At 43.9% G+C, this 23,990-nt stretch overlaps 1 protein-coding gene across 19 annotated transcripts in view; it reads right to left on the bottom strand.

Moving 5' to 3' along the window:
• Positions 1 to 631: 631 nt before the first annotated feature.
• LOC110522842 (receptor-type tyrosine-protein phosphatase S) overlaps positions 632 to 23,990 on the bottom strand; it is a 402,253-nt gene continuing 378,894 nt past the window's right edge. For all 19 annotated transcript variants that reach the window (XM_036939683.1, XM_036939692.1, XM_036939708.1 and 16 more), the window contains 7 exons: positions 20,147 to 20,432; positions 14,177 to 14,355; positions 13,763 to 13,889; positions 13,304 to 13,429; positions 8,852 to 9,006; positions 5,417 to 5,552; positions 632 to 4,923 (listed from right to left, as the gene is read on the bottom strand). In XM_036939683.1, coding sequence (XP_036795578.1) covers positions 4,855 to 4,923; positions 5,417 to 5,552; positions 8,852 to 9,006; positions 13,304 to 13,429; positions 13,763 to 13,889; positions 14,177 to 14,355; positions 20,147 to 20,432 — 1,078 coding nt within the window. In that variant the 3' untranslated portion in view covers positions 632 to 4,854. The remainder of the gene's footprint in view (positions 4,924 to 5,416; positions 5,553 to 8,851; positions 9,007 to 13,303; positions 13,430 to 13,762; positions 13,890 to 14,176; positions 14,356 to 20,146; positions 20,433 to 23,990) is intronic.

Consider the following 23,990-nt stretch of genomic DNA (forward strand, 5'->3'; position numbering starts at 1 on the left):
ATAATCGTTTGTGGTGCTTTCGCTGTAAATACTTGTATGCTTGAGGAATTTTAATTATGAGATTTTTGTTGTTTTGATATCGATCCCGTTAATGGGATTTCAGCCCTGAGAAGTTTTAAACAACCTGTTATGTCTGCTACTTGAGATAATTGATGTTTTACTGGGCTATAGGTTGATGTACAGATTAGTGCAGATACATGTGTTCACAAAAAAAGATGCAAATACCACTTCATTTATCTGATTTTGTCTTGTCACAATAAGCTCCCATTAGGGGGACACAGCCATGACTTACAAAAAGTGGTGGAAGAAACAAACAAGAGTGTCTTAATCAATAACACATATGATTTAACAATGTTTACGAACGCAACACGGCATAAAGGAACAGTGACTATTGGTACAGTAGCATGTCTTCCTGGAAGAAAGACCGCTTAATGTACTATGCGCCTAGCCTGTACTCTGTGACCTGTAGATGTAGTACTTCCTTTCAAATACTAGAATTAAGTATTAGCATTTATTTATTATTTGTTGTTATAATGTGTGTACTATTACCATACACAGAAGGTATAATTAACTGTACTTAAATCTGGGCAATAGTTGGGCAAAGATGAATAAAACGACATAAGAGCACAAATTCAGACAACATTTTTTTAATACAAAGTCAACATATCTACATACACAGTGGTTTTTAACCAATCATTGTTTCAGTTAGAAGTAACAGTTTGAAAGCGATAGCACTTGGCCCTCATACAAAGAAAAACTATTTTGATTGAGCTTAGGTTTTTTATCTTTTTGTTGGCTGTTGTACGTATAGGTTCTATTATTTTATAGTAATTTTTCTCTTTTGTTAATTTCCCCACCTCGGTCGAACATTCCAGTAGATTTGGCTGCTATTGTTGTCAAAAGTCTGGCATCTTAACATGAAGTCAAAGAGTAACACATGGCACAAACTTCCAAAGATGTCCAGTCTTGTTTTTTGTCATTGGCCCTTAACCAGTCTTTGAATTCAGTCATAAAAAAAGTCCTAATTTCAAGATAATTTCAAGATTTGTTCATATGAAAAGGTCTGCGATTCCCACTTGAAAAGGATATGCTGGAAATGTCTTTGTTGTTTCGTCTTCCTTCGTCCTAGTCTTTGCATCACACGGCTCCTTCTCATTCAGTCCTGACTCATTCTGCATCCCGTAACAAAACATAAAAATAATAAGAAGAATGAACACAGTATGGTACTAGGTTCTTACAGTATAATGAACCCTCTTACATCATGTCATGATTCAGGGTCAGTGGTAGTGTACTGTAGTACTTTGCCCTTAATGGCTGTGTCATCGCACTATGGCCAGTTGCTAAGTAGTAGAGAATATCTCTTGTTTCTCTCTATGACTGCCAATGGACAATCCACTTCTTGGCTTTTTAGGCAGTTGGGAACTAGCACTTCTCCTTTTTTGGGGATGGAAAGATAGAGCTTTTGTTTTGGAAAGGAATAGTCCTTTGGTTGCCGTTTCCCAGCCCTGTTCACTTTGGGGCCAGAGAGCAGGCGCCATTTTGATTGCAAGAAGCCTGTGCTGAGGCAAAAGTTCTGGGTCGTCATTGACCTCTCATAACAGAGTTAGCTGTGGGTGGCTAGCAGGGGATATTGCTAACATGGCAGATATGCCAAAGAAGGAGGGGACTTAAGAACAGAGAGCAGAGTGGACTACAAATGTTATAAAGGGAGAAAGTAGACTTCACACTGTGAACTTTGCAATGATTAGAACCTTATCTTTGCAGTTCAGTATTCGATCTGAAGTAAGAGAGCGTTGAGAGTTAAATCAAACAAATACATATAATCTATATGTTTGTTTATTTACAGGTGTTATATTCTGGATCATAGTTGATATCTAACAAATGGATGATCGTGTTGTGTCTGAAAAGAAAAATTAAAAGAAAGAGGAGGAAATAATGGACTTCTGAGAAAGAGGGAGATGACGGTCTGTACATGGTCAAAAAGTACAGTACCTTTAGTCTGGCAAATTCAGCAGAATGGGAAATACCTTTCCTCCAATTGAATGCTTTGTAGACTATTTAATCTACTACATATGAAAATAATACTCAAACAAATACATGACTGTTGTTAGCTAATGATAATAGTAATTTCAACAACAATTAAAAAGACACCATCTCCTTATCGGCACAGGTCTACCAAGTGGTAGGTTTTAAAAAGGGCTGCTGGAGCGGCGCCCGGGCCAGACACCTCCCCTAATTGTTTCCAGAGAAACACACAATATTTCCCAAGGTTAAGTTCATGGCTACAAAACAAATCCATCAGAATTTTACATGAGCAAAATGAAAGTTTATGGGTGGTAAAAAATACCTAAAAATAAGAAACAGAAAAAAATATGTTTGGATACATCTTTATATTCTTCATTTAAATATATATGAATGTGCGATATATATATATATATATATATATATATATATATATATATATATACACACACATCCACAAGTTATACATAACATTTCTATAGTGAAAAAATATAATGTATTTTAACATAATATGAACATATAAGCATACATTTTTTTCCTGCTAATTTAAAAAAATGTGATACAATATCTCTGTTAAAAAAAAACGAAACAAAAAAATTACAATAAAAAGTCAGCTATGTAAAGTAAAATAACAATAGTCATCATAACACAACATTCATGTTTCCATAATGTTACAATAACAATAAGGCTTTTTTTGGAAATAACAAAGACTACAAACAGTTCCTTTCATCATTCTGTTAGTGTATATACCAATCCAAAAACCTTCCCAGAATCCATTGTAAAAGCATACTCCTGGGTATACCAAAGCACAGACCTCTGAGAAAAAAATACAATTTTGGGCTTTGAGGGCTTGTTTTTGTCAGACACGTGTACATAGTGGGTAGAATCGGACCTGCTATTGTTTAGATTTCAAGTTTCGTGATGTGCAAGTCATTTTTATCGTGGACATAACTTTCACATCACAACAGATCTTCCCCAGTCATCCACAGTGGCCTTTGGCCAGTCATCCACAGTGGCCTGTGGCCAGTCATCCACAGTGGCCTGTCATCCACAGTGGCCTGTGGCCAGTCATCCACAGTGGCCTGTGGCCAGTCATCCACAGTGGCCTGTGGCCAGTCATCCACAGTGGCCTGTGGCCAGTCATCCACAGTGGCCTGTGGCCAGTCATCCACAGTGGCCTTTGGCCAATAGGTGGAAGAGAAAAGACAGGAACCTTTCTCTGGGTTATCAACTCAGTTCCTCAAAACTTTGAACCACTGTCCTTCCACTGTTAGTAGAGAGCTAGTCTCTCTCTTTAAGTCAAGCTTGGGACATGAATGTCGTGTGAGACAGTGAGTCCAGAGGAGGCCGAGAGGAGTTGATGGGGGAGGGGGGGGGGGGGGGGGGGGGGCATAACATGTGGATGCGCTTTCAGTCTCAGCCTCATGGGTGCAAACTGACACCGCCAGACCAGGCACCTCCATTGTCATCCCATACCAGAGTCACACTTACAGCATACAGGAGAATAAGCAGCATGTTTAGTATTGACAGAAAACCCCCAGAAATACACATAATTTTAAGACAAAATTAACAAATGATTACAATGGGTTGTTGATCACTGTACAAGTTTGCAAAGAGAGCTCAGTTGCCGCCATTCACCATGCCAAGTTCTCCTGTGGTGATTCCACTCGGTCAATATGTTGGGCCCTGCACCAGTAAAAACTAGTCCTGAACGAAGAGTGACAGTAAAAAGTCAAGGGACTTCATTGTCATTTATCTGGTCTTGCAAGAGCGGTCTCTTTTCACCCAGTTTCCATGGTGACTGAGGCTAAGAGAGCTATATCAGTGGTTACTGTATAAACATGTTGGGGTTTGTCCTCAAGAAGCTCCACACGTCAAGTGATGGAGAAACTGAAACGGTAATTTGATTGAATCTGCATTATCCACCGCTGGCAGTCACTATATGACACCGTCATCACTTTCCCCCAGAATATTCTGTACTGCAGAAGCTCCTCTTAGCCCAAAGAGTTGAAGGGATATAGGGCTGCCCTTTGTACGAGATGATGGACATGTTGGGAGTTGAGCTTCTAAGGTTGTAACAGAACTGTGGGCAGTAGAAGTTATCTTGCTTAGAGAGAAGGATGAGTGTGGTAGGGGGTCCCGAATGGAGGTCGACTTCTTTTGCCAGTACCTTACCGTTAACTCAGTGTGTTTGTCTCATCAGAGGTGTCTGACATTTTGGGGACAATCATCTGTGTACACAGGCAACCACAGTTTTCCATCAGAAGTGTTTATAAACAACTAGGAACTGTGAACCTCTGTCCTTACATGGTAAAAAAGGCGCTTCCCCATTTAAAGCTACATCCACTCCACCATTTTCTCAGTTTTTACCAATCCCTTTTTTTTTTTTTACCTCAGTCACGTTCGCCCAGTTGGTTTTTCCTTCATTCACTGTTGTATTGTTTGTAACGTAGTTAATTTTTAATAGATGTCCACGAAATGTTTACAATGTCCACCTCCACATCTGAACACTTGAGGTAAGGTTAGCAGTCCAACACTTTAATTATTCCCACCCCACAGCTTGAGCCACCACTTTTGGTTCCTTTCTTCAGAGTGAGGGCGTCAATTAGTTCTGCTGATGGAGTCATTTACGGTTTCCTCACCGACATCAAAGTCCATTGGGTCCAATTGGAATTGCACTCTTGTTGACTTAAAAAAAAAAGAATAATAATCTACAATTCGTTTGCTATTCTGTTGGTTGAATTTTGTTTTCTGGCTGCTGTTGTTGTTTTCATTTCTATGGCTCAGGAGACTGTTGAGGGGGACATAGGATTCGGGGGACGAGATGGATTTTTACGTTGCATAGTGATCAAAGCTTCCTAGGTACTCCAGACCCGCCTGGTAGCAAAACTGATATTCATCCTGCATAGACAAAATAAACAACATTCAACATTAATTTTGTTCAGCAGCAAACAGGAGATACTTCACTTAAACAATAAGGCATGAGGGGTTGTGGTATATGGTAAATATACCACGGCTAAGGGCTGTTCTTAGATACAGACCTTAGCCGTGGTATATTGGCCAGATACCACAAACCCCCGAGGTGCCTTATTGCTATTAGAAACTGGTTACCAACGTAATTAGAGCAGTATAAAGAAATGTTTTGTCATAACCGTGGTATACGGTCTGATATACCACGTCTGTCAGCTAATCAGCACTCAGGGTTCGAACCACCCAATTTATAATATTCAATATAATACTACAAGCCAAACCTAGCAGCAGCTCTAAGACTTACAGCCGGTATCAACGCTAACACAATGCTGATGCATATTCTTAGCAAAGATGGCAAAACTACATGTTCAACAAAAAAACTACAATATCCATGAGAACCTGTGGGTTCGGAGTGACCCCTCACCTCTGTCTGGACCATGGCCGGCCTCTGTGTTCGCAGCATCTTGACCGTCTGAAAGATGTCTACCACGCCTTCATAGCGCATCCTCTCCAGCACGATGCTGAGTGTGGTGAAGACACCGGTCCGGCCAACCCCGGCACTGGAAACACACACAGACACACCAATCTCAGGGGATATGCTGGGATATTGAAACATTTCCAATTCACACATGCATATTAATACACACTTGTTCATGTGTGAAATGTAACCAATATAAGCACCCACCAAATTATTATTATGATGATTATTATCATCAGTATAACAGATGAAGTCCAACAATCATGCAAACAGCTCTATCAGGCGTCCATTTTGAAAGTTGTTATTTCTCTTGTCCTCAGATACCAGTCATCAAGGTTGTTATTTGTCCTGTTCTCAGATACCAGTCATCAAGGTTGTTATTTGTCCTGTTCTCAGATACCAGTCATCAAGGTTGTTATTTCTCTTGTTCTCAGATACCAGTCATCAAGGTTGTTATTTGTCCTGTTCTCAGATACCAGTCATCAAGGTTGTTATTTCTCTTGTTCTCAGATACCAGTCATCAAGGTTGTTATTTCTCTTGTCCCTAGATACCAGTCATCAAGGTTGTTATTTCTCCTGTTCTCAGATACCAGTCATCAAGGTTGTTATTTGTCCTGTTCTCAGATACCAGTCATCAAGGTTGTTATTTCTCCTGTTCTCAGATACCAGTCATCAAGGTTGTTATTTCTCTTGTTCTCAGATACCAGTCATCAAGGTTGTTATTTTTCCTGTTCTCAGATACCAGTCATCAAGGTTGTTATTTCTCTTGTCCCTAGATACCAGTCATCAAGGTTGTTATTTCTCTTGTCCTCAGATACCAGTCATCAAGGTTGTTATTTGTCCTGTTCTCAGATACCAGTCATCAAGGTTGTTATTTGTCCTGTTCTCAGATACCAGTCATCAAGGTTGTTATTTCTCCTGTTCTCAGATACCAGTCATCAAGGTTGTTATTTCTCTTGTTCTCAGATACCAGTCATCAAGGTTGTTATTTCTCTTGTCCCTGGATACCAGTCATCAAGGTTGTTATTTCTCCTGTTCTCAGATACCAGTCATCAAGGTTGTTATTTCTCCTGTTCTCAGATACCAGTCATCAAGGTTGTTATTTCTCTTGTCCTCAGATACCAGTCATCATGTGCCGTCGCTACACGGTTTAACACCTGACTCTAAGCTGATCATGTCAGAGGTAATATTGATGTGATGCATGTACACAATTGACTTTGATGCCTGCCCACACCGACACAACACAAAATGAACACACACACGCATGAACGTACACAATCTCGAACCCACATGAACGCACACACACTTACACACACACAAACTCCACCTCATTAAGTCCCCATTGCAAACCTTTCTCTGTAACAGTCCCCAGAAATAGGGTGAGTCTTAAGTTTGATCCTGAAATTCTTGAGGGCTGTCTCCGTAAGCTGCTTTGGTGTGAAATGACTTCCCCTTCACCAATGGAACAATAATTGATATGACAGCAGATATGTATTTTCATCCTACCCACCCCATGACGGTTTCTGACTGGAGATAGAAGAGGAGAAGACAGGGGTTGCAAAAGTCGGGAGTGGACTGGAGTTGAAAGGTCACCAATGATAAACCCCCCCGCCCCCCCAAAAAATGGAACTAAGGACAAAGAGTTGAGCATCCCTATAGAGTCCGTGCTTCCTCGCCTTCTTGTGTCACCACAAAGTCTGTCCCCATTCAGTCCTCTCAACAACTGTTCCACCACACCCCTCTGCTATCACTCCATCCCTCTAACCCCATCCACACCAATCCTATCCTCCCCTGCAGTGTGGTGAAAGCTCTTCCCTGGGAGCTGTTCACAGCTTGTCACAGGGGGTTTTGGACAAGATGGGGTACAGCTTTTCTCAGAATAAATGTTTTCGTAGCAGGTTAGGAGAACTTACACAATTTACACATCTATCTATCTATCTATCTATCTATCTATCTATCTATCTATCTATCTATCTATCTATCTATCTATCTATCTATCTATCTATCTATCTATCTATCTATCTATCTATCCATCTATCTATCTAGAGATAGAGAATAACAACTCTGCCTTACTGCAGCTTCCTTAAACACAGCCTTCTCTCTTAATCTGTTGTGGGCAGACTACGTAAACATAAATGGTGCTGTTGATCTGTGATTATACAACAGGATGCGTGAGATAATGAGCAGCAGTAGATTCATTGCTTGGGTTTTTCCTCACTGATTATTTGGATAAATTCTCGATTTTGCATCTTTTGAATTTCAGAAGGGGAGAGGACATTTGGCCCACACACTTGCCCGCAACTATCTCAACAATTACGCAATACATTCGTTAACCGAGATGACCGAGCTCTTAAAGGTTATAGTCAGTGTCTGGTGGTGATATCATACTTTCCCAATGGGAGTATGGTGGTGAAAGTCTGGTGACATCATAACATATCATACTTTCCCAATGGGAGTATGGTGGTGAAAGTCTGGTGACATCATAACATATCATACTTTCCCAATGGGAGTATGGTGGTGAAAGTCTGGTGACATCATAACATATCATTCTTTCCCAATGGGAGTATGGTGGTGAAATTCTGGTGACATCATAACATATAATTCTTTCCCAATGGGAGTATGGTGGTGAAAGTCTGGTGACATCATAACAATGTCCATATAGGTAGATCTGGTGTTTGGTTAGCCTGGTCTAAGATCTGTTAATGCAACCATAGGAGTTGGCTATGGGGACTTCTTCTGTTGAACCAAATGGCTTCCCCTTTACAAATACCAGGAGGCTGCCTCTCTGAGTGATCAATTATGAATGAGCTGAGCCTATGGCGTCGTATCACCAGGCCACTTCAGTGGCAGTAAGGAGAGAGAGAGAGAGAGAGAGAGAGAGAGAGAGAGAGAGAGAGAGAGAGAGAGAGAGAGAGAGAGAGAGAGAGAGAGAGAGAGAGAGAGAGAGAGAGAGAGAGAGAGAGAGAGAGAGAGAGAGAGAGAGAGAGAGAGAGAGAGAGAGAGAGAGAGAGAGAGAGAGAGAGAGAGAGAGAGAGAGAGAGAGAGAGAGAGAGAGAGAGAGAGAGAGAGAGAGAGGACAGATGGGGGGGAAGAAAGAGAGAGAGAGAGAGAGAGAGAAACATGCATGATGTCTATGGAGGACCCTTTAACATTCTGTGAGCTGGATGCCTACACACTCTTACCCAGATCTACAGACTCAGGACACTGGGTTATATGTTGACATTGTTAGGTACATACAACGGTGTCAGTCTGAATTACAAAGAGCACCAGAAACAATGTCTCATACTCATCAACATTGTTGGGCAAACACACACACACACACACACACACACACACACACACACACACACACACACACACACACACACAAAAGATCCTCACCTGCAGTGGACAGAGATGGGTCCGTCCTGGCCAAACTGCTCCTTGGTTTTGTGCACCTGGCCTATGAAGTCTATGAAGCCCTCTCCTGACTTGGGCACCCCCTGTTCCGGCCAATCAGTGAACTGGAACTGCCGCACTGTCCTGGACTGCCCGTCCTGAGTGAGTGGAAGAAGAGGGAAAAGAATGGATGGAAAGAGTAAGAGGAAGAGAGAGGTAAGGGAGGAGGACGGATGACAACAGAATAAGAGAGGGGTGGATGAGAGAGGTAAGGGGGGAGGACGGATGACAACAGAAGAAGAGAGGGGTGGGGTGAGAGAGGTAAGGGGGAGGACGGATGACAACAGAAGAAGAGAGGGGTGGGGTGAGAGAGGTAAGGGGGGAGGACGGATGACAACAGAATAAGAGAGGGGTGGATGAGAGAGGTAAGGGGGGAGGACAGATGACAACAGAAGAAGAGAGGGGTGGGGTGAGAGAGGTAAGGGAGGAGGATGGATGACAACAGAATAAGAGAGAGGGGTGGGATGAGAGAGGTAAGGGAGGACGGATGACAACATAATAAGAGAGCGGGGTGGGATGAGAGATGTAAGGGAGGAGGACAGATGACAACAGAAGAAGAGAGAGAGGTGGGTCAGTAAAAGCCAACATTGAGAAACAATAACTGTTTCATTCCACACACCATGGAGAGAAACTGACGTGAGGTCAGCGAACCACCAGGTCACAATCTGTGTCTGATAGACCGCTCAACAACAACAAGCCCAGTTCAACTTCACACTCATACAACACTACAATGACCTGTCTCTGACATCCATCTGTCAGGCTATCAATACTGTCTCCCCTGACATCCATCTGTCAGGCTATCACTACTGTCTCCTCTGACATCTATCTGTCAGGCTATCACTACTGTCTCTGCTTACATCCATCTGTCAGGCTATCACTACTGTCTCCTCTGACATCCATCTGTCAGGCTATCACTACTGTCTCCCCTGACATCCATCTGTCAGGCTATCCACTACTGTCTCCTCTGACATCCATCTGTCAGGCTATCACTACTGTCTCCTCTGACATCCATCTGTCAGGCTATCACTACTGTCTCCTCTGACATCCATCTGTCAGGCTATCACTACTGTCTCCTCTGACATCCATCTGTCAGGCTATCACTACTGTCTCCTCTGACATCCATCTGTCAGGCTATCACTACTGTCTCCCCTGACATCCATCTGTCAGGCTATCACTACTGTCTCCTCTGACATCCATCTGTCAGGCTATCACTACTGTCTTCTCTGACATCCATCTGTCAGGCTATCACTACTGTCTCCGCTGACATCCATCTGTCAGGCTATCACTACTGGCTCCTCTGACATCCATCTGTCAGGCTATCACTACTGTCTCCCCTGACATCCATCTGTCAGGCTATCACTACTGTCTCCTCTGACATCCATCTGTCAGGCTATCACTACTGTCTCCTCTGACATCCATCTGTCAGGCTATCACTACTGTCTCCGCTGACATCCATCTGTCAGGCTATCCACTACTGTCTCCTCTGACATCCATCTGTCAGGCTATCACTACTGTCTCCGCTAACATCTATCTGTCAGATATCACTATTCCTCCCTTTTGCTCTCACACTCTCTGACAGTCTTTCCTTTCTCTCACTCCCTCAGTCTCTCTTTCTCGCTCCCTCCTTGTCCCCCTCTCTCTCTCTCTCCCCGGTTTCTCTCTTTCTCTCCCTCGCTCTCTCAATCCATTTTAGCTTGTAGTTTTTGCCGTAGAATAAGTCCCGGTTAGAGGAAATCAATAGGGAGTCTGGCGTGACAAGCGTATTCTTCTGGACACCGTGTTAAATGAGGTAATCCTGGACAGAGGACAGATCGATGGAGCAAGCTGACAGATGGAGCAAAGGAGGAGGAGGGATACGAGTGGGGGGAGTGAATTGGAGGGTGGCCACCCACATCGGTGAAGAGTGGATTTCTTGAGAAAATGTCTTAATTTGAATCTCCGCTAAAGGATAGTCACTTATAGTGTTGTCTTAATCTCAGTAGTCCACCGGGAGGGAAGGAAGATGATCTCTGAATTAGATTTTGGAAGGTGAGGCTGAAGAGAAGACACAGCACCCCAAAGCAATACTCAAACATTCCCTAGTCCCTAGCCTTGTCTCCTTTCCTTCGGTGAACATTGATAATTGAACCAAGTGGATAAGCTATAACTTGACTATTTATACCTTTAAAGTGATTTCAGGTCCACGATCAGGAAAGAAAGGATAGGTAAGTAGAGGAGGCTACATCCTAAACTGCTCCAAAACATTCCCTAGTCTCCATTCCCTAGTCAGCCACTTTCCTTGATTACAAGTCCCTCTCTCCCCCACTCTCTCTCCCCTCTCTCTTCACTCCTTCTCTCTCTCTCTACTCTCTCTCTTCCCTTTCTCTCTCTCTCTTCTCCTCATCTGCCTCTCTCTCTTCCTTCAGTCATCTCTGATTACAGGTCCTTTCATTGCTTGAGGGGAGCTTAAGCGTTTGGCCCATAATTAACACAGTCTAGAACCACTGCTGCTGCCGCCCCAGTTCACCCTTCACAGACACTCCTTACTGTAGCATGGGGCTGAGGGCTAGGCCAGGTTCAGACCAACATGAGCCCTCCTTACTGTAGCATGGGGCTGAGGGCTAGGCCAGGTTCAGACCAACATGAGCCCTCCTTACTGTAGCATGGGGCTGAGGGCTAGGCCAGGTTCAGACCAACATGAGCCCTCCTTACTGTAGCATGGGGCTGAGGGCTAGGCCAGGTTCAGACCAACATGAGCCCTCCTTACTGTAGCATGGGGCTGAGGGCTAGGCCAGGTTCAGACCAACATGAGCCCTCCTTACTGTAGCATGGGGCTGAGGGCTAGGCCAGGTTCAGACCAACATGAGCCCTCCTTACTGTAGCATGGGGCTGAGGGCTAGGCCAGGTTCAGACCAACATGAGCCCTCCTTACTGTAGCATGGGGCTGAGGGCTAGGCCAGGTTCAGACCAACATGAGCCCTCCTTACTGTAGCATGGGGCTGAGGGCTAGGCCAGGTTCAGACCAACATGAGCCCTCCTTACTGTAGCATGGGGCTGAGGGCTAGGCCAGTTTCAGACCAACATGAGCCCTCCTTACTGTAGCATGGGGCTGAGGGCTAGGCCAGGTTCAGACCAACATGAGTCCTCCTTACTGTAGCATGGGGCTGAGGGCTAGGCCAGGTTCAGACCAACATGAGCCCTCCTTACTGTAGCATGGGGCTGAGGGCTAGGCCAGGTTCAGACCAACATGAGCCCTCCTTACTGTATTATGGGGCTGAGGGCTAGGCCAGGTTCAGAGCAACATGAGCCCTCCTTACTGTGTGTGTGGGAGTAGCATGAGGCTGAGGGCTAGGCCAGGTTCAGACCAACATGAGCCCTCCTTACTGTGTGCGTGTGAGTTTGAGTGGAGGGCATACTGTGTGTGTGTATGGGAGTAGCATGGGGCTGAGGGCTAGGCCAGGTTCAGACCAACATGAGCCCTCCTAACTAGCCGCCATGCTGGCTCAAGCAGCAATCCAACACGTGCGCCAGTCCCAGGTAGGCCAGTGTTCTGCAGTACAGTTAACTGACACAAAATGGCTGCTGCCTATACTTTACAATGGGCCTTGGTGCTTAGACAGACCACGGGTGATCATACTATCATAGAAATGGTTGTGGTACCATGTACATCCTTCAAAAAACGTAGGTATTGGGTTAATGGATAAAAATACCTTACGCTGTATGCCCCTAATAACACTTATACAACGTATATAAAACGTTTATACAGCGTTTTGATAAAGAGGATATTCGTCAGGTGAAAACTCTCACGTGATCTAAACATTGGCTAGGGCTAGTAACTGGAAGGTTGCAAGTTCAAATCCCCGAGCTGACAAGGTACAAATCTGTCGTTCTGCCCCTAAACAGGAAGTTAACCCACTGTTCCTAGGCCGTCATTGAAAATAAGAATTTGTTCTTAACTGACTTGCCTATTTAAATAAAGGTGAGGGGAAAAAAAAGAAAAAAAAATGTCATTAAAGGCGTCTGTGACCTTCTCCAAACCCATCCCTCAGGTGTTCACCAAAACAGTGGCAGGGTGGCTGCTTTGTAGTTGTTTGAACAGCGGATTGCCCCTTTAAACGTGGTATAAAGAGCAATCATACTATCGCCCACATGACACCTACCCCATCAGCACTGTATGTGATGGAGGAAAATGGCCGCAATCAGCTTGGCTTCCAACAGCCTCACTGATGATACAGGTGAAAGGTTAAATGGAACATGTGATAGGCATAAACAGTAGGAGCCATTCTAAGAGGCAGAGCGACACGGATATAAATAGAATGAGTCATCTCTAAGGACAGCAGTCACACACACACACACACACACACACACACCTACACATGGATGGACGCACGCACGTACAAACACACACATACTCACCCTTGCATCGGTGACTTTGAACTCTCGGAGGATGTACTGGGGCATGTTGTACTCAGCCATGGGGTCCACCACAAAGTACTGGTACCTGGCCGAACGCTCAGCGGGCCAGTACTGATGACACTTTTCCTGTGGACACAGAGAGAGAGAGAGTGAGACACCCAGATATGGGGTGAGGGGGTGAGGACAGGACAGGAGAGAGGGAGAAGAGAGGAGAGGAGAGGAGGGAGACATGAGAGAGGGAGACAGGAGAGGGAGAAGAGAGGAGAGGAGGGAGACATGAGAGAGGGAGACAGGAGAGGGAGAAGAGAGGAGAGGAGGGAGACAGGAGAGAGGGAGACAGAAGAGGGGGAAGAGGAGGGAGACAGGAAAGAGAGACAGGAGAGGAGGGAAACAGGAGAGGAGAGAGAGAGCGAGAGAGAGAGAGAGAGTGAGAGAGAGAGAGAGAGAGAGACTCCCTACCCTGCCCATCTCTCGGAGTTTGGTGAGCATGACTACAATAGTGGAGTTGTTCTCCCACATCATCCTCCAGAAGTCCTCTGTGGTCTCTGCCAACGGGCCCTGCGTTGCGATGTAGGCCTTCTGTTGCCTGGTAACACAAACACACAATCAGGTCAGACATGTAGCAGGGGGAGTCCGCTCCCTAATCAGTTTCATCAAACCATTGAAACAGGTTTATTGCAATTTTGATATTGTCACACTTGCTGTTCGCACACTCGTGCTCTCACTCGTGCTCTCACTCACTCACTCACTCACTCACTCACTCACTCACTCACTCACTCACTCACTCACTCACTCACTCACTCACTCACTCACTCGTTCTAACACCTCTCCACTTACATACACTTCCGACTCACACCCACCCATTCCACCTACCTGTATCCGTCGATGAAGCTGGCGTTAATGTAGTCTGAGCCCTCGAGGCCCCTGATTGGCTGCAGGCAGACGCGGGTGGTCTCATAGGGCATGATGTTCACCAGACGGTTCTTGAACTTGTTGCAGGGCAGGTTGGCACTGATAAACCTGGACGTATGGGCCTTGGAGTTGGCTAGGCGCTGTAGAGAGAGGGGTGAGTGGATGGAGGGAGGGAGGGAGAGAGGGGAAGGGGGTGGAGAGAGAGAGAGAGGGAGGGGTGTAAAGGAAGGATTGAGAGTGGGATATGGAGAGGTAAGGAGAAGGGGTGGGAGACAGCGGGATGGATGGAGGAGGAATGGAGTGACATTGAGAAGGATAGAAAGTGAGAGAAGGCGAGATGATAGAAGTAGAGAGAGATGATAGAAGTAGAGAGAGATGATAGAAGTAGAGAGAGATGATAGAAGTAGAGAGAGATGATAGAAGTAGAGAGAGATGATAGAAGTAGAGAGATGATAGAAGTAGAGAGAGATGATAGAAGTAGAGAGAGATGATAGTAGTAGAGAGAGATGATAGAAGTAGAGAGAGATGATAGAAGTAGAGAGAGATGATAGAAGTAGAGAGAGATGATAGAAGTAGAGAGAGATGATAGAAGTAGAGAGAGATGATAGAAGTAGAGAGAGATGATAGAAGTAGAGAGAGATGATAGAAGTAGAGAGAGATGATAGAAGTAGAGAGAGATGATAGAAGTAGAGAGAGATGATAGAAGTAGAGAGAGATGATAGTAGTAGAGAGAGATGATAGAAGTAGAGAGAGATGATAGAAGTAGAGAGAGATGATAGAAGTAGAGAGAGATGATATAAGTAGAGAGAGATGATAGAAGTAGAGTAGTAAAGATCTGAGCTGATCACTAAAGCACCTTCAAAATGCAGACATATCTAATTGATGAATGTATTCCTAATATATGACTGGATGGAGAAATCAAAGAGCACAGCCTATATTCTAATCCCCATTTTCTTTTCATTGCCCTGCACTTTGCAGTGTGTCTTGTGTGAGCTGCTCTGAGGTAAGGTACTATGATTTCAGGCACTACATTAACAAGCTACCATCAAACTGAAACTCTAAAGAAGGCTTTCCATAAGGCAGTAAACCAGAAAGCTCTCTCGCTGCAAAAAGTAAAAGTGGGTCACTGGAGTCTTTGATAATGACACGCGCACACGCACCGGCACTCTCTCCTCCCTCCTCTCTTTCCCCTCTCCTGTCTCCCTCTCTCCCGTCTCCTTCCTCTCCTCTCTTCTCTCTCTCCTGTCTCCCTCTCTCCTGTCTCCCTCTCTCCTGTCTCCCTCTCTCCTGTCTCCCTCTCTCCTCTCCTCTCTTCTCTCACTCTCCTATCTCCCTCCTCTCCCCTCTCTCCTGTCTCCCTCCTCTCCTCTCTTCCATCTTTCCTGTCTCCCTCCTCTCCTCTCTTCCATCTCCCTCCTCTCCTCTCTTCCCTCCTCTCCTGTCTCCCTCCTCTCCTATCTTCTCTCTCTCCTGTCTCCCTCCTCTCCTATCTTCTCTCTCTCCTGTCTCCCTCTCTCCTGTCTCCCTCTCTCCTGTCTCCCTCTCTCCTGTCTCCCTCTCTCCTGTCTCCCTCCTCTCCTCTCCTCTCCTCTCTTCCCTCTCTCCTGTCCTCCCTTTGATCCCTGTTTCATAGAGGCACTCGGAAGGGCATGAGACGGGCTGGCAAGTCTAAAGACGCCCAGAGCTGCTGCTACACCAAACATGGTTTGGAAACAACCCAATCTGGCAACAGATCCTCCTTTTCCCCTTCCCCCCTAAGGGCAGACATGCACCTAGGAAAGCTCTAGTCATAGAAACAGCCTTAGCTGCCATGTTTTCTCCACTGCCGTGCCCTTTTCCACAAGGAGTTCAGAATGATACTGTACTTGTGATGACGCCTACAACTGGCCGAGTGGACATGATGCTGAACATGATTTTCACTTTTGGGACTATTCAATTGGTTCCATTGGGCCAGGCAAGCTTAGTCGAGCATAGCTAGCGAATTTGAAAGAAAAAATAACAAATACTATTTGAACCCAGGTCTGGTGTGGGCAGTAGTTAGTAAACAATGACAAAGATCACTATGGTTTACTGATCTCCAGCCTATAGGAAGGTTCAACTTCCAACAGGACAACGACCCTAAGCACACAGCCAAGACAACGCAAGTGTGGCTTCGGGACAAGTCTCTGAATGTCCTTGAGTGGACCGGCCAGAGCACGGACTTGAACCCGATCAAACAGATCTGGAGAGACTAGGGCAGTGGTGGTCACAAAATTTCATCAGCCGGTGATTGTCAAGCAAATAACTTACGGTAATTAACATAAACACATTTAGCATATCCTGGCTTCCACTCATAGTCTACAAGCCACTGATGCAGACCTTTGGAACATCTACATTTTAAAAACTGTAATAAATCCATGTAATATAGCCTACACCATCACATTTATATATTTTAAACAGAAGAACAACATTTTTATTTTATTTTTATTTATTTTATTTAACCTTTTTTATTTAACCTTTATTTAACCAGATTTTATATGATCCTTTATTTAACCAGATAGGCCAATTGAGAACAAGTTCTCATTTACAACTGCAACCTGGCAATAACATAGTTGTCCTTATGTTAAGTCCTGATCTGGCTATGCCAAATGGCTTTGGGCTACACTAGTTAATTTAGCAGACAAGATTTGCTTAGTATTCCGTGGCATTATTTTCTATAATGAAGAATACAAGTGAACAAAGCTGAATTAAATAGAAAGGATATTTTCTCCAAACGATTTGAGGGAGTGTCCAAATGCAGCTATTCTGTGATGAATGGTTAACAAAGAACCAAGTCCTCCTATCTGCTTAAATTAGAGTTATTTATGTAACTTTAGTTGGGATACAAACGTTGGGCTATATGTTTTGATTTTAAAAACATTCATACGTTCTAAGGCTGCATGATGCGACTCTAATGATGACTTGAAAAAAGTTGCAGGAAAGGCACGAACTCTGCACACACTTCATCAGTCTCTCATTCACAATTTGAATTTGAAAGCACTAGATAATGCCTAGATTTTCCCAGCTGCATCCCCTTTGTGTGGATGTAATGCCCCCCCCCCAAGAAATCCATGCTTTTTGCAGTCGATGGCCTTTGTGCCCTTGGGCTGAATATAATAATTATAATTCCCTTCTCCCGGCTGCGTACCGAAGCACCTCTCACTCACTTGGCTCTCTGTCACGTGATCAGGTCTTTCTCACAGGCTACAAGTGAAGACAGACACATCGGGCACACAACTGCGCGGGTCCTAATCCAATTCCAAAGTGCATATTGAAGATATTGGAAAAACTGTCATTTACTTTTTGTCAGCCAACAAGATGAACAGCAAAAGCACTAGCCTATGTCAATCTACTATCCCCTATAGTACAAAAGTTGACCTATTCTATTCTGTGCTAGAAAGTAATATTCCAAACATAGTCAGGGCCAGTTGTGAGATGCGATAGATCCCAAATTAATACAACCACCAGTATCAAAAAAACTGTTAACTTATTGGATATAGGGGGCGCTATTTTATTTTGTCACGAAAAGATGCTTGACTATGCATATAATTGACAGCTTTGGAAAGAAAACACTGACGTTTCCAAAACTGCAAATATATTGTCTGTGAGTGCCACAGAACTGATGTTACAGGCGAAACCCAGATAAAAATCCAATCAGGAAGTGCCCCATTTTTTTAAACCACCTCATGCCAATGACTCCTTATATGTCTGTGAATGGGCCACGAATGAGCTTAGGCTTTCTGTCGTTTCCCCAAGGTGTCGACAGCATTGTGACGTATTTGTAGGCATATCATTGGAAGAGACTACATCTACCAGCGTAATCTCCAGCTGCAGTATTTTTCTGTTCGCTTCTGATGAGAAACCAACTGTCACGACTGATATATTATCGAATAGATATGTGAAAAACACCTTGAGGATTGATTCTAAACAACGTTTGCCATGTTTCTGTCGATATTATGGAGCTAATTTGGAAAAAAGTTTGGCGTTGTAGAGACTGCATTTTCCGGTCTTTTTCTTAGCCAAACGTGATGAACAAAACGGAGCTATTTCGCCAACACAAATAATATTTTTGGAAAAAATGAACATTTGCTATCTAACTGAGAGTCTCGTCATTGAAATCATCCGAAGTTCTTCAAAGGTAAATTATTTTATTTGAATGCTTTTCTTGTTTTTGTGAAAATGTTGCCTGCTGAATGCTAGGCTTAATGCTATGCTAGGCTATCAATACTCTTACACAAATACTTGTGTAGCTTTGGTTGAAAAGCATATTTTGAAAATCTGAGATGACAGTGTTGTTAACAAAAGGCTAAGCTTGTGTTTCAATATATTTATTTCATTTCATTTGCGATTTTCATGAATAGGAAACGTGGCGTTATGGTAATGCGCTTGAGGCTATGATTACAATGAGCCTGATACAACAGATCAGAACATTTGGCTTAAAATGTTGATAAACTATTAGGCTATTTCTTCACATTATATGTACAGCAATGCGCACATGGCAGTAGGCTATAAGCACAAATGTTAAAAAAACAACACCATTCTCAAATTGAACTGCAAATGCGATTATGCATTACAAAAATACATCGACAGTATGCACTTAAATAGCAAATGGAGGATGCTTTTCCCTGCTTCATTTTCATGCAAGCCAGGTAGACTATACTCCTGTTATAAAGAGAAGCAATGTGCTTAATATTAGAAAAGTTGAGAAATAAATATAGTAGGCCTAGCTTATAGGAAGCTGATCGAATCCTCCTCTTTTTAGTAGAGGCCACCACTCTGTTTTCTCACACAATTGCATAGCCTAAAGAAATGTTGCGCAACATGAGCTCATGGGCTCTTGTGAAGTGTTTGATTTTCAAATACATTTGCATTGATGTCAGAGTGATTAGAGGAACAATAGAGGACTGGGTACCAGGCAGTTATCAAGTTTGTTAGGCTACTAATGACCATCAGCAGCATCAGAGCTTGGCGAAGCCTAATTACCATGACTAAACAGTCACGTGGAATTTGACTGCCGTCATGACTCGTGACCGCCGGTGTGGAGGTAATAAGGTCACCGTAACAGCCCTGGTCGGGTATATTACAAATGATTTTGGGGCGAGATAGGGGGAGTGTACATGTGTAATTCAAGGTAAAGTGTGTTGTTGTACGAGGGGGGACATTCAAGTTTAGATTGGATCGTTGGTGTTTAGCCAGACTCCATGCCCTTCTAGGTGTTGGTAATGGGTTCTCATCTAAGCGGTATTTGTCAGAAAAATCCTTCGTTTAGAGTCTATGCACTGATCACAAAGTTGTTCTATCTGGAGCCTATTGTTTGAAATCCTTCAGAAATGCATTCGCAGCATTAGACAAAGAGCACTGCTTAACTATTCCATTTCTATCTCTTCAATAGACAACGGTATTGAGTGGTATGAGCAAACAGGTGAATGGTTGAAATGAAAGCTCACTTGAACGCGATATAATAAGCTGTCTATTCAAATGTTTTATTCCATTCATTGTGATGTGGTTAGGATTTGCCCATTTTAATGAACAGGTACAAAATAAATATGTCAATATATATTTTCAAGACCATTTCAATTTAATTGGTAGTGATACCTCTGGCTCAAAGATATCATGAATGTGACAGAGCATTGAGAGAAACTGGATATAAAACCTCCATTCCGTGTCTCAACATGATTCATGGTTTCGTATTGTAAGGTATAAACCTTATATTTCAAGCTTTCTTCTATCATGAACATAAACCTCAATTTTGTTTCACACCCTGCCTTTTCTCTGGTTCACTGCGGCCTACGTACATACAGTGTATGTCTATGGCCTACCTTAAACTCCGGCTCAGCTCCACTCCATTTTGTGTCTTCACCACCCTCCCCGTATTCAGTTTCCCTATACCCCACCTGCATCCCCATTACCTACCTTAAACTCCAGCTCCATGCCGGTGACGTGCTCGCCCGTCTCCACCTGGGCCAGCTTCTGGATGTAGGAGAACAGGCTCCTGGCCGCCACCTCCGTGTTGCCGCACGCCACCGCCTCCAGCAACGCGTCGTGGTTGAAGCTGTACTGGTCCTCCGTCTGCACCATGTAGTTCCGCTGCGATCGCATCAGGGTCACGTGGCCGTAGATGTCCACTGTTTTCTCATGCTTGATACGCTCCAGCATGGCATCGATCACAATGAAGCAGCCCGTCCTACCCACGCCCGCACTGGGGGAGGAGAAAGATAGAGAGACACGGGTGGGGGGGAGATAGAGAGACAGGGGGGGGGGGGAGAAGGGGAGATTATTTTTTATTTTACCTTTATATAACCAGGTTTGCCAGTTGAGAACAAGTTCTCACTCACAACTGCGACCTGGCCAAGATAAAGCAAAGCAGCGCGACACAAACAACAACACAGAATTACACATAGAATAAACAAACGTACAGTCAATAACACAATAGAAAACAGTGTGTGCTAATGGTGTGAGGAGGTAAGGCAATAAATAGGCCATAGTAGCGAAGTAATTACAATTTAGCAAATTAACACTGGAGTGATAGATGTGCAGATGATGATGTGCAAGTATAAATACTGGTGTGCAAAAGAGCAAAAAATGTATAAAAACAATATGGGGATGAGGTAGGTAGATTGGGTGGGCTATTTACAGATGGGATGTGCACAGCTGCAGCGATCGGTAATCTAGGGATTGAGGATTAGGAATTGCTCTTAAAAAAATCATAAAAAAGACTGATTTAAATGTGATCTGTGATGAAATTGTGATTCCCCTTTATTGTGTTTGCCTGATCCAGTCAAACTAACGTTCAATCCATTAGAAGGTGCTCTTACCATGAGCAAATAAAGTTGGAATATGCATTTGAGAGAGAAGGAAGGAGGGAGGCAAGGGGTCAGGGAGGAGAAGGGGTAGAAGAGAGGGAAGATAAAAGAACAAAGACAGGGTTGAAGAGAGGAAGAGATGATTATAAGGGGCAATATGAGAGAGAGAGAGAGAGAGAGAGAGAGATGGAGAGAGAGAGATGGAGAGAGAGAGAGAGACAATATGAGAGAGAGAGAGACAGAGAGAGAGATAGAGAGAGAGAGAGGGGGAGAGAGAGAGAGAGAGAGGGAGAGAGAGAGAGAGAGACAATATGAGAGAGAGAGAGAGGGAGAGACAATATGAGAGAGAGAGAGAGAGAGAGAGAGAGAGAGAGAGACAATATGAGAGAGAGAGAGAGAGAGAGAGAGAGAGACAATATGAGAGAGAGAGAGAGAGAGAGATGTCGTGGAAATTTCCTCTATTTACCAAATCATGGGAGCAAACCACACACACAAGTCAGAGTTAGTTATAAAAGTCCATCTTTAATTATATGAGCTCTATCACAACCCTGTGACTCTCAGATACATTCAGTGTCTCTCAGTGAATTCTCTGAGAGCCCCTTCCACATTGTAAATGAGGTCCTTTATAGTAAAGACACACACACAGGATAAGACAGCATAGACATAATTCATCGTTCAGCTTTGTCTCCTTTCCCAAACCCCAGAACCATAAACCAATCCTCCAAATCAACAGGCATATATCAAATTGTAATTTAGATACAACCCACTCTAAATACAAACTCCTGGACAAACTCACGGAGAGGAGGGTGAGGCTATAGGTTAAGATAGAAACAACATAAGAGGGAGCATAGAATGATTCCAGACACTGCAACCTTCCTTTGCCCACTATGGGAAAGGTAGAGAGTGAAAGATATGTTTACACATGATGACACTTTGACCTCTCCCCTCTCAGCGGCCCAGGCAACTTAGTTTTGACATAGAACAGATAACTGCAACCTCACCACAGAATTACACAAAAATACCATTCTGATGAGAATTAACTTACACATATTTGATGAATATAAAACATCTTACATATGTTACCAACAAATTCTGAATCTTACCTAACAGAGACAATATGAGAGAGAGAGAGAGGAGAGAGAGGAGAGAGAGAGAGAGGAGAGAGAGAGAGAGAGAGAGAGAGAGAGAGAGAGAGAGAGAGAGAGAGAAAGTAAGGGTTAGGGAAACCGAGACACAGAGAGTGACATGACAGGAAGGGTGTGTGTGTGTATTAGTGACTCCTGCAGTCTCGCTTTAAAACACTGGATAGCTGTGACTTTTACTTTACTCACCACTACTACTGTTCTACCAGCACTGTCTGGCTGGATATATTCATTGAACCGTGTACACACACAGAAATACCTTATTTACGCAAGTATTCACACCTTTTGCTATGAGACTTGAAATTGAGCTCAGGTGCATCCTGTTTCCATTAATCATCCTTGAGATGTTTCTACAACTTGATTGGAGTCCACCTGTGGTAAATTCAATTGATTGGACATGATTTGGAAAGGCACACGCCTGTCTATATAAGGTCCCACAGTTGACAGTGCATGTTGGAACAAAAACCAAGCCACGAGGTCGAAGGAATTGTCCGTAGAGCTCCGAGACAGGATTGTGTCGAGGCACAGATCTCTGGAACTGTACCAAAACATTTCTGCAGGATTGTAGGTCCCCAAGAACACAGTGACCTCCATCATTCTTAAATGGAAGAAGTTTATAACCACCAAGACTTCCTAGAGCTGGGCGCCTGGCCAAACTGAGCAATCGAAGGAGAGAAGGGCCTTGGTCAGGGAGGTGACCAAGAACCCGATGGTCACTCTGACTGAGCTCCAGAGTACCTCTGTGGAGATGGGAGAATCTTCCAGAAGGACAACCATATCTTCCCCACTCCACCAATCAGACCTTTTTGGTAGAGAGGCCAGACGAAAGCCAGTCCTCAGTAAAAGGCACATGACAGCCCGCTTGTAGTTTAACAAAAGGCAACTAAAGGACGCTCAGACCTTGAGAAACAAGATTCTCTGGTCTGATGAAACCACGATTGAACTCTTTGGCCTGAATGCCAAGCGTCACGTCTGGAGGAAACCTGGCACCATCCCTACGGTGAAGCCTGGTGGTGGTAGCATCATGCTGTGGGGATGTTTTTCAGTGGCAGGGACTGGGAGACTAGTCAGGATCGAGGGAAAGATGAACGGAGCTAAGTACAGAGAGATCCTTGATGAATACCTGCTCCAGAACGCTCAGAACCACACACTGCGGCGAAGGTTCACCTTCCAACAGGACAACGACCCTAAGTAGACCGCCAAGACAACGCAGGAGTGGCTTTGGGACAAGTCTTTGAATGTTCTTGAGTGGCCAAGCCAGAGCACAATCTTCAACCCAAACAAACATCTCTGGAGAGACCTGAAAATAGCTGTGCAGCGACGTTCCCCATCCAACTTGAAAGAGCTTTAGAGGATCTTCAGAGAAAAATGGGTGAAACTACCCAAATACAGGTGTGCCAAGATTGTAGCCTCATACCCAAGAAGAATTCTTCAACAAAGTACTGAGTAAAGGGTCTGAATACTTATGTAAATGTGATATTTCAGTTTTTATTTGTAATAAATGTACAAAAAATTATAAAAACCTGTTTTTGCTTTGTTATTATGGGGTATTGTGTGTACATTGATGAGGGGGAAAACAATTTAATCATTTTTGTGATAAGGCTGTAACGTAACAAAATGTGGAAAAAGTCAAGGGGTCTGACTACTTCCAGAATGCCCTATATAGCAGGAGTACTCAACTCTTACCCTACGAGGTCAGGATCACGCTGGTTTTCTGTTCTACCTGATAATGAATTGCACCCACCTGGTGTGCCAGGTCTAAATGTGTCCCTAATTAGAGGAGAACAATGAAAACAAGCAGTGGAACTGGCT

Source organism: Oncorhynchus mykiss, chromosome 1, assembly GCF_013265735.2.
Source record: "Oncorhynchus mykiss isolate Arlee chromosome 1, USDA_OmykA_1.1, whole genome shotgun sequence".
Taxonomy (NCBI): domain Eukaryota; kingdom Metazoa; phylum Chordata; class Actinopteri; order Salmoniformes; family Salmonidae; genus Oncorhynchus; species Oncorhynchus mykiss.